Raw genomic sequence first — 11,482 nt, forward strand, 5'->3', positions numbered from 1 at the left:
TCAATATTTTCGGAGGGTTAAATATTTCTCAGTGTTGTCTTGCCATGGCTTTGTTTTAACTCGTTTGTTTGCTTTTTGGTCTTATATGTTTGTCTCTAATATTTTATTAACTCTGCATTTGCATTCAGATATCGCAGATTAAATTTATTCGTTCATTGTGTATTAATTTACGTTTTTTGTTTGAGTTAAGTCTGCCAATTGATATTTTTTCGTGTGTTTTTCTATGTTGTGATGTTTTGCTATTGTTTCAAAAAAAGGGAGAAGGTTTGGATCCATTAAAATGTTTAATCCCGCTGCAAATGTTTGCACCTGTCCTAAGTCAGGAATCTGATGTACAGTAGTTTTCGTTTGCTTATGTTATATATACGTGTTTCTCATTTCACGTTTTTTTTATATATCAAATCAAATCAAATCAAATAATTTTATTGCCGTATAAATCAAAAACATGATCTGTGACAAACATAACATATATACAAAAATACACAATACAATATTAGAATACAAAATTTATCAGATCAAATTACTTTTTTGGGTCTCCCATCCTCAGTTCTAATGACTGTCTTATAAAGGAAACTGTATTTTTTTAATTTGACTGTGAGATGTGGGGTTTAGTATTATTTTAAGTTCAAGCATGTCATCTTTAACATTATCTCCCCACTCTGAATTGGTTTTTATTAAGTTAAAATAATTGTCTCTATAAAATTTGTATTTAGGGCATTTGAGAAAGAAGTGTTTTTCGTCCTCTATCTCATTACAAAATTTGCAATATCTCTGATCTCTAGGGATCTTAAGATGTCTACCCTTTTCTATTAAAAGAGCGTGTTCGCTAATTCTGAATTTTGTTAATAGTTTTCTGGATTCAGAATTATTGTTTTAGGTAAAATTCTTGTTTCAAGTTAATCTTAATATTTTTGTATAGGAAAATTTTATTATTTTCATTTAAGTCCTCTATCTTTTTTCCCAGTAGATTATTGAAAAAGACATTGCAATAAGATTTAATTTGCTTTTTTATGTTATTTATTGCTGTACCTGTATTTTGTACAGTTGTTATTATTTCTGGATTAATATCTAATTCTGTTAAAATGTCAGTAAGGTAAGTATACCATGTTTATATTCCTTCTGAGTGCATTTTTTTACACATTTCAGACGCCTCTTTTAATAAGGGGTTTACATTTTGGGTTTCCAGACGGGAAAAATATAGCAAAGTTTGAGAGAGTATATACTCTTCAATAGGGAGTCGACCAAGCTCTGTTCGTGTTGCTATATTTGAAGAGGATTTTCTTACCCCAAGTATATGTTTACAGAATGAAAGGTGGACTTTTTCAGTGGGACTTTTGTCAATAAAAGATAACTTATCAACTGTCTGATTAGTTTTCTTTGCTCTCTCTTTAGCTCTATAATAGGTTATATATGTATCCATATAACATACTTCAGAGTTGTATGTTAAAACTGGTTTTACCATTGTTTCAAATAGATTACATGAAACATTTGTAGGCAGCTCTCCAAGAGAGGATGTATAGGACTTTAAAGAAAATAGTACTTTTCTAGCTTTTTGTGACAAGTCTAGTGTACTTTGTATAAATGAACCTTTACATTTTATAACATTACCTAAAAATTTATATTCAGAAACATCCTCTAATGTTTCTCCATTTATCTTTAAAGAAGTTATCTTTTTTTTTTGCATTTTGATTGCCCTACTGTCATAATTTTACTTTTTTTAGTATTTACTGTAAGTTGCCAGTTTTCACAGTAATCATTTAATTTATTTAAACTGTTTTGAAGTCCTTCTTGACTTTCTGAGATAATGACCAGATCATCAGCAAATAGAAGGCTTCCTATTTTTGATTCAATAAGGGAGACTGGGTTTGAGTCTTGGCTATCAAAGAGATCACTAATATCATTTATAAATATATTAAAGAGGGTGGGGCTTAGTGGATCTCCTTGTGGTACCCCTCTTTGAATATGGAATGGATCTGATTGTAAATTTTTATGTTTAAAGAAAATTCTAGTCTGGTTAAGTTGGTTTTTTAATAGGTTATATAATTTTTTACCAACACCCATATTTGTTAATTTATATAATAATACATTTCTCCATATGGAGTCAAAGGCTTTCTTTAAATCAATGAAACAAAGATATAGTTTTTGCTTCTTTTTGTGTATATATTTATTTATCAAAGATTTCAGTATAAAAATACTATCTGTGGTCCTATGTTTTTCTCTAAATCCAAATTGGGATTTGTTGAGTTTATCTTCTAAAATATTTGTTATTCTGTTATTTATAATTTTGCTATGGAGTTAGTTAACACTATACCCCTATAGTTACTTGGGTCTGATTTGTCCCCTGTTTTATGAACCGGCATCAAAAAAGATAGGTTCCAGTTCGTAGGGTAGCACCCAGACGAAAGTATTAAATTGAAAAGTTTTGTTATAGCTTTTAAGGTTACGCAACTACTGTACTTGAATATTTCATCAGGCCCAGCTGATTTTCCTTTTTTAATTTTTATTAATATCTTTTTAACTTCAGAATATGTTATAGGGGAGTCTGTATTCTCATTTTGGGTCAAGTTATTTTCAGCTTCTTTTAAGGATTTTTCTATGTTTGTTTGGAAACCCAAGTTAACATTTTTACAAGCGCCTTGATTTTTAAAGTGATTTTCAGCATTTTTAGTATTTTCATAAATATACCCCACATCTCTATCTTCGTTGTCTTTAGGTTTTATTGACTTTAATGTTTTCCAGTATTCCTGTGAATTGTTACCAAAATTCATAGTTAGTTTGTTATATATGTTTTGTTTAAATAATTTCTTTTTCTGGTTGACCATTGTTTTCAACTGTTTCTTCAGGTTATAATATTTAGTTTTATTCAATTTGTCGCTTGGATTCTTCCGAAGAAGGTTTCCAATGTTATTTATTTGTCTTTTGTGTAAATAAATAGTATGGTCTGACCATGGCTGTTTATATTTTTTGTTATTCTTTCTTTTAAGTACTTTATCTTTTACTTTACATACCTTTTCTGAAATTTTACCCAATATAGAAGTCAGTTTTTCTGATGCTTCATTTATACCAGACAGATTTTTTGAAAAATGTTCAAGTTCAAAATTTATAATATTTTCTTTTATTTCGTTTGAAGCTAGTACTTCTATTAATTTTTGTTTTCAATTTTCTTCCCATAAGAATCTTTTAGTTGTTTTCCATGAGTCAAAATTATTTGTATGTTTCAATTTAACGTTACATTTTTAATGAACTTCTATCTGAGCATGGTTTGATAGATAATTGAATGGACATGTTTTAAAGTATTGAACTGAGGACAAGAGAGCCACAATAGTTACAGCATAATCCACACTGCTATAACCGTTTGGAGTAATACATGTATAATAACCTTGGGAGTCCCCAATATATCTACCGTTCAAAATTCGGAGTCTAGAAGATATACATAAATCAATTAAGTTGTTTCCGTATGTGTTACGTGCAAGGTCTTGGTTATTACGATCTAGACAAGTATCTATATTATAATTTTCTGGTAATATATTTGTATCTCTATATTTGTTTAGATCACTAGAGTCATGTTTTATAAAATCTTCCAATTCAGCAGTCCTTGCATTAAAGTCTCCCATTAATAGGAGTTTTCCTCTCGACGCAAAAGTACTTATTTTGTTCTCTAGTCTGTGAAAATTATTTTCAGTTTGTGTAGACCCCTCTGGTGGCATATATAATGCACATTAATAAAGGTCAAAATCAAATCCAAAGAAGTTCTTATCTAATTTTAGCCAGAGTCTGTTTTGGGAAGTAGTGCCCTTTTCTATATATGTTATTCCTTTTTCAATGTTTTTCTTATATAATATAATAATCCCCCCACTATGTCTTTTAGCTCTCTTGTTTTTCTTTCTTATTTTATTAATAAGGTTAAAACCTGAGACTGTAAAGTTTTTATTTCCCCCTTTCCATGTTACTAGGAGTATGTTAATATCATTCTTCAAGAATTCTATAAAGTAGTTGTCATTGAATTTATCACCAAGACCGTGCACGTTCCACGAGGAAATACTAATCTTTTTCTTAGTATTTTCAAAATTCATCGTTATTTATCATGAAATATGGTCTGACAATATGTGACATGTTATTTCTTAATAGTTAAGTGTTCAAAGGGAGGTAACTCTATTTTATCTTTAGAACTCAAGTGGTTTAAAATATATTACACAATTGAAGAAAGTCAAACAGTTGAGTACATATTCAAATATAAATCTTCTGAGTACCAATATCATCTTATTAGTAAAAAACATGTGATTACACATCATGTGGATTAATAATATATATGTCGTATTTTATACATAAAATAATTGTTGTAGTAAAGAAAATCATTTCTTTTCATTTAAGTATAAACATGATAAACAATCCTTGTTTAACGATCAAAGTACATTTCTATTTCAGACATTTTAAAGAGTAACAAATTTTGAGTCTGACAAAATCAAAATAATCAGTTATATTTTTACATATAATATATATATATTCAATAATAAAATCAGAACCTTCCTCTTACATTTTGGAGCATTGTTTCCATCATATATATAAAATCTCTTTCAGCCATACCTTGACTATGTGTGCTACCTTGACCACTATACATGTTTGAGTTCTTATTAAACTCTGGTGATTGATACTGCTTATTGCCATTGTATCCATAGTTTTGAGTATTTCTATTGTCATAATACCCTGTATTGTTGTTATAACCTGAACTTTGCTGACCTCTATTATTATTGTACCCTGTGTTATATTGACCTCTATTTTCTTTATAACCTGAGCTTTGTTGCTCTCTAGTATCGTTATAACCAAATTTTTGTTGACCAAAATTTTTTGAGTACACTGGGGTATTTTTTCTAATATTTGTATCTGTTTTATCTACATACACTATACCTAAAATATGGTTCATAACCTCTTTCATACACCGTACAAAGTGTTTTATACCTGATTCGTTCAAATGAATCCCATCATACATATTTGAAAAATGCATATTATATCTTATAACATTAATACCCTTTTCTTTAAAATAGTCTTTCAATAGTATATTATACATTTGCATTTTTTCATTGAAACATTTTGATTTTTCACTGTTATTATAGAAGCGAGGGAGTATCTCTCCAATTGTAATGCTTGGATTTTTTAGCACATTGTTAGTGACATCTATCAAGGCTTCCATTTCTTCTAGTACTTCATCAGGGCTTTTTTCATCTAATTTGTTTGAGCCAATTTGGTAAACAATATGTTTTTCGTGGATTTTCCCACTGTTGGCAAAGTCTATAGCTCCTTCAATAGTTTTGTCATTCAATGTTGTTACTCTTGTATTTCTATAAATTCTGTTTGGTACAAGTCCTTTTACTATTGATGAGCCTATTATGTGAACGTCATATTTCATCTCATCTTGTGAGTTTCTGTTCTTGCTCATTTCATTTTCATTGAGGTTTGTTGGGCTTCCTCCAGTTTTGTTGTTACGTGTTTCCTTGAAAGTTTCTTTTTCACTTTCATTTCGATGCGCTTGTTTGAGGTCATTGTTCATTTTCAATTGAATCTCACTTATTTTTGTTTCCACTCCTGTTAATTTTTCTAGCATAGGGTTGTTTTTGCTTGTTTCCTTGAAGTTTTCATTTTCAATACTTTGATGTACTAGCTTGAGATCATTAGCTATTTTCAGTTGCATTTCTGGTACTTTTGTATCCATTCCGGCTATTTTTTCTAATATCGGGTTGTTTTTGTTTGTAATGAGTTTTTTGGATTCATCATTTAAATTTTTTTGGATTCATCATTGATGGTGATCGAACTACTTTTGCTGTCGAAATCGCCCCATTTTACATTGGTATTATCATTGTTTCCTAATTCTTGAAAATATTTGATAAGGAGAGCCCGTCTCCATATCAGGACTGTCTCTTCATTGAGGGAGAAAGTGGCCTGGTTGGCTCCTACCTCATGTTTTACTCGGGGGAGCCCGCCATTGGAGTTTTCTTTTTAAATACTCGTGTGCACTAGTTTGAAATTATTAGTCATTTTCAGTTGCATTTCATTTACCTTTGTTTCTACAGTTGACACTTTTTCAAGCATTAATGTACATAAAGACAGTATACTTTTCATGATTTCATCTTTTGTTACACAATCACTTTCTAGTGTATGAAGGGTGGATTTTAATCTATTGATGTCAGTTTTTTGTTGTTCGAGGTCTTTTGTCAGAGAATTAGTTTCACAAATATTTTCTTCCTCTGATTGGTGTGTATTGTTTTTATTCTTTTCTTTGACAGGGCTTTCATCAGGAGGTTGTACATTAACATGTAATTAACTTGTATCATCTTGCAAGTTTTTTGGATTATCCAATTTTTTTCACAGTTTTCGGTGTTTACTTCTGGTGTTTCATATACTATCGGGCTAAACTCGTCGAAAAGTTGAATTTCTTTGAGTTTGCTGTCAATGTTTGCTAGGTTGTCCCCCTTTCTGCGTAATTGTAAAATTTCATTTGCTGCCATGGCAATTTGTTTAAAGTCAGTTTGTAGCCATGTATCTATCATTTGACCTTGGATAAGCATGGATTGGGACTTAGAATAATATAATGTCAACACAATAATATAATGTCAACACAATCTTTTTCTTTTTATTCATATGGATATGGATGGCTATTTTTGTTTAGTTTTTTATCAGGGACTTTCCACTGAAATTTTTTGGATTCATCATTGATGGTGATCGAGCTACTTTTGCTGTCGAAATCGTCCCATTTTACATTGGTATTATCATTGTTTCCTAATTCTTGAAAATATTTGATAAGGAGAGCCCGTCTCCATATCAGGACTGTCTCTTCATTGAGGGAGAAAGTGGCCTGGTTGGCTCCTACCTCATGTTTTACTCGGGGGAGCCCGCCATTATTTTTGACAGACGGACGATTTGATGTTGAATTTGACGCCATTTATATGGTTTCCTTAGTTGTTTTGTTAAAATATTTGGTTCGTGGTAGTTAATATCAATACCTTCGAAGTAATATGTATCTTTTTTTTGTTATATTGTCTTTGTCATCATGTCAGACCACATTTTTCATCGTTTGTTCACTCAATTTTACTGGGCGCAGCCATCTTGCCGCTAACGTCATGTAGATTAAACCGTTGGTTTTCCCGTTTGAATGGTTTCACACTAGTAATTTTGGGGCCCTTTATAGCTTGTTGTTCGGTGTGAGCCAAGGCTCCATGTTGAAGGCCATACATTGACCTATAATGGTTTACTTTTTTAAATTATTAGGCATAATCCTATTTTAGTCCCACGTGGGATTCAACATTTTTAAATGCCTCGAATGTAATCGATTTTATGTTTTTAATTAAATTATAATATCATTTGACTATTGAAATGAAGACGACCTTAATGTTTTATTTATTATAATTATTAGCATATTTACACAAATATTAGAAAAAAATAAAAAATATATATATTATTATCAGAAAAAAAGTCTTATATATAAATCCTGTTTTAGTCCTACCCTATAAGTTAAAACACTAAATTTTCCATAGAGGTGGGACTAAAACAGGATTTTATGCATCCCTGATTAAAAGAGAGAAATACACACATACAATTAAAAAGAATGACATTGAAGGACAGATGCATCCCTGATTAAAAAAAGAGAAAAACGCAAATACAATTAAAAAGAATTATGTTCATTATACTGAACTAGTATATATTTGTTTAGTGGCCAGCTGAAGGACGCCTCCGGGTGCGGGAATTTCTCGCTACATTGAAGACCTGTTGGTGACCTTCTGCTGTTGTTTTTTTATTTGGTCGGGTTGTTGTCTCTTTGACACATTCCCCATTTCCATTCTCAATTTTATTAATATATATGTGTCTTATATACTATACAGGAGTAATATAAAATGGTTTATATATATTAATCCTGTTTTAGCCCCACCCTATATGTAAAAACACGAATTTTGCCATAGGGGTGGGACTAAAACAGGATTAATATATATGTGTCTTATATACTAAACAGGAGTAATTTAAAGTGTTTTATGTATATATATATATATATATATTAATCCTGTTTTAGTCCCACCCTACATATAAAAACACGAATTTTTCCAAAGGGGTGGGACTAAAACAGGATTAATATATATGTGTGTCTTATATATTAAAACACCTTTAAAGAATAATAAATACCGTATATGTTTAATTATTCATTTTTATTATAGTATATGAAGGAATTACGTATACACAAAAAACATTAAAATTGCATTCTAAAAGGGTTTTTCTTTTGGGGTATTATTTTAAAAAAGGGGCAAGGAATTTTTTTGGGGGAAAATGCGTATACACAATTAACAAGAATGACCTTGAACTCTGACCTTGAAGAACAGATGCATCCCTGATCGAGAAAGAGAAATACACACATACAATTAAAAAGAATGACCTTGAAGAACAGATGCATCCCTGATTAAAAAAGAGAAATACACACATACATTTAAAAAGAATGACCTTGAACTCTGACCTTGAAGAACAGATGCATTCCTGATTAAAAAAGAAAAATACACATATACAATATAAAAGAATGACATTGAAGGACAGATGCATCCCTGATTGAAAAAAGAGAAAAATGCAAATACAATTAAAAAGAATTATGTTGAACTTTCGTTTGTAATGATAAGTAGGGACCGAACAAGGACCTAAGGGAACCTCGTACAGTTCCACCAAGTAAACATACGTAGTGATCTTACAAGGACATAAAGTATCTTCCTAAATTCCACCTATTAAACATAAGTAGAGATCGAATCAGGACCTAAAGTACCCTCATACATTCCAATCAATTAAACAAAAGTAGAGATTGAAGCAGGACGTTAGGTATCCTACAGTCCCACCTATTTTATATAAAAACATAAGTAGGTTTCGAAACAAGACCTTAAGTATCCTCATAAAGTCCCATCAATAAAACAGAAATAAGGATCAAACCAGGACCTAAAGGTATCCTCAAACAGTCCCACTTATTAAACATACGTAGGGATCGAATCAGGACCTAAGGTATCATTTTATAGTCCCACCTATAAAAGATAAGGAGGGATTGAACCAGGACCTTAAGTATCCTCATACAGTCCCATTAATTATACATACGTTTTCATCTAGTTCCTTACATTTAAAGTATAGTCTCTGGTCTATAGTTGATTCATTGGCAATTTTACAAACACTCGCTTATTCTATACCTATTTCGATTAAACATTGACATTTCCCAATAAACTGACGTAATTTCAAACTAATACATGTATAATAAACATTCCAGAGTCAACAGACCATGATTGAATGAGGGACAGGACCAAAAAATCTCTATAGCAATAAGATGTGACAATGCTTAGATAACTGCATACCAAATATGAATAACCTCCGACTTGTGGTTCACCATAAACTAACTGAATCACAAACTAATACATTGTTGATGCCGCCGCTTTCGCCAAAGCCGGAAACAGCATACATGTTTTGTCCGTGAAGCCAAAATGTAAAGGAATCAACTATAGCCAACATTTTGTTATTTCTTATTATTCAAAAAAGGGTATAATCATTTGCTTTATTCCGTAAATGAAATTGATAAAGAAGAACATTTCAAATCACATAAATTTATTATATACGCTTCATCTAAGCCTCGAGCTCTTCTCTGTCGGTCTTCTTTCATTGTCATCAACTGAAGAAAAAACATCTTTATAAAAATACAGAATAATAATATTTAAAATACAATTTTCATTAACAAAGCTTTTTACTGTACTTGTATTTGTTGTTAAGCATCAACATCATACAATGAATTGATTTTTATTTATTGATAATCATTGTTGTGTAAGGAAAAACTATGGTTAGTTTTATCTTCCGTTGGTAATGTATGAAATTCTATTGTACCGGACGGATAAACGAACGAAAGGATATGCTTATTTTGTCGATATTTTAGTTTCAGGCTAGAAATAAAAAGAAATATACATATTTATTTGAATATAGTATTCATACTAATAAGTTAAAGATGCACCAACTTAAATAAAACTTACATACCAGCGTTTGCCTATGTGTGTATAGAAGTGCACAGTACCATCAATATTCAAATCGGATATTTCCAACATGATAAGCTTTAAAAAGAGTTTTAAAAGATTGTCAAAATGCCTATATGCGGCATCATCACGACCTAAGTCCTTAAAATTGACCCATTCCTTGAAGGTCCAGGGGGCTAAACCATTCACGTATGCAAAGGCTGAAATTTTAACTCTGTCCCAGTGTTTCAAATGTTTTGTACAGAATAATCGACGAATTTGTAATGGCCATTTCTTTGCATCCCCTATTTGGTCTTGTATAACCATCCATATTTCACGTTCTTTTCCGTTCGGCATGATGATAAGTATAACACAATTTATAATTCACAATGACAGGCGCCATAGGCCACAGTAAAGTAAGAATCACAACAAAAGTCAAATTCCTCCTAGGCGTCATAATAGCAATAGACAGCAAACTCCCAAAGAAGTAATAACAAAACATAGGCATCAGGAAAATGAGAACCTGACACATATACAGCAAATGTAGAGTAAAGAGGGTTCTCCACTATTTAACTCGCCGAGCGATATCCCATGTGATTTTGCTGCAGTCTTATCTCCTCCTGTTGGCAAACGTCCTATGCAAACCATATCGTCCTCAAACTACGTATACCCTCTTCGACCAGATGTAACAACAGTTGTAACCGAAAGGGTCTGTCTTCCAACAACAAATGTGAATGTTCCTGAACCTAAAACACCTAACAACTCTTTTTTAGGGGTCATCCAAAACAACATACCATCCGATCTCGGACTAAACGAAGACCGGCAAAATCACCATCTCTAAAACCAACTTCTCATATTAATGCTGAAGAACATCTCAGATTAACAACAATTAATATGGATAGAAAGGGAAATGCATTATTTATAAACTCACTAGAATCATCTTCTGACATTTTTTGTATCCAAGAACATTGGTTATATGAATTTCAAAAACAATCATTATGTAATGTTCTACCAAATATGGACATGTTCACTAGATGCAGTAATACAAATGAGGAAATTTCAAATTTTAACTGGCCAATGCAAGAGGCAAAGGTGGTGTTGCAATAGCTTGGAAAAGATTCTTGATTCCATCCATCTGTGAAATACCATCGGGAAACAACAGGATAATTGCAATTGAGCTGAAACCACCAATGAAGATTTGCATCATTTGTGTATACATGCCTACAAACAATTCTGGGGACGCATATCTAGAATACACAGAGTGTCTTAATGTTATTAGCTCTCTTTTATCAATGTACTCAGAATCGCATACAAACGTCATTATTGGAGACTGCAACGGAACGTTAAAACAGCCTAGAAACTATAACAAACACGATTTACTTCTGCAAGCCTTTGTTCATGAAATGAATTTTCAATCTTATCACTGAGAGAAATCAACTTTTTTTCATCATTCTGGAATGTCAACCTCTCAAATTGATTCT

At 31.5% G+C, this 11,482-nt stretch overlaps 1 protein-coding gene across 1 annotated transcript; it reads right to left on the minus strand.

The window, feature by feature from the left end:
* Positions 1–4,516: 4,516 nt before the first annotated feature.
* On the minus strand, positions 4,517–5,707 carry LOC134687327 (putative mediator of RNA polymerase II transcription subunit 26). Its single transcript, XM_063547576.1, has one exon. The coding sequence runs from the start codon at positions 5,705–5,707 to the stop codon at positions 4,517–4,519; it is 1,191 nt and encodes a 396-aa protein (XP_063403646.1).
* Positions 5,708–11,482: the final 5,775 nt, after the last annotated feature.

This window comes from Mytilus trossulus, chromosome 1, assembly GCF_036588685.1.
Source record: "Mytilus trossulus isolate FHL-02 chromosome 1, PNRI_Mtr1.1.1.hap1, whole genome shotgun sequence".
Taxonomy (NCBI): domain Eukaryota; kingdom Metazoa; phylum Mollusca; class Bivalvia; order Mytilida; family Mytilidae; genus Mytilus; species Mytilus trossulus.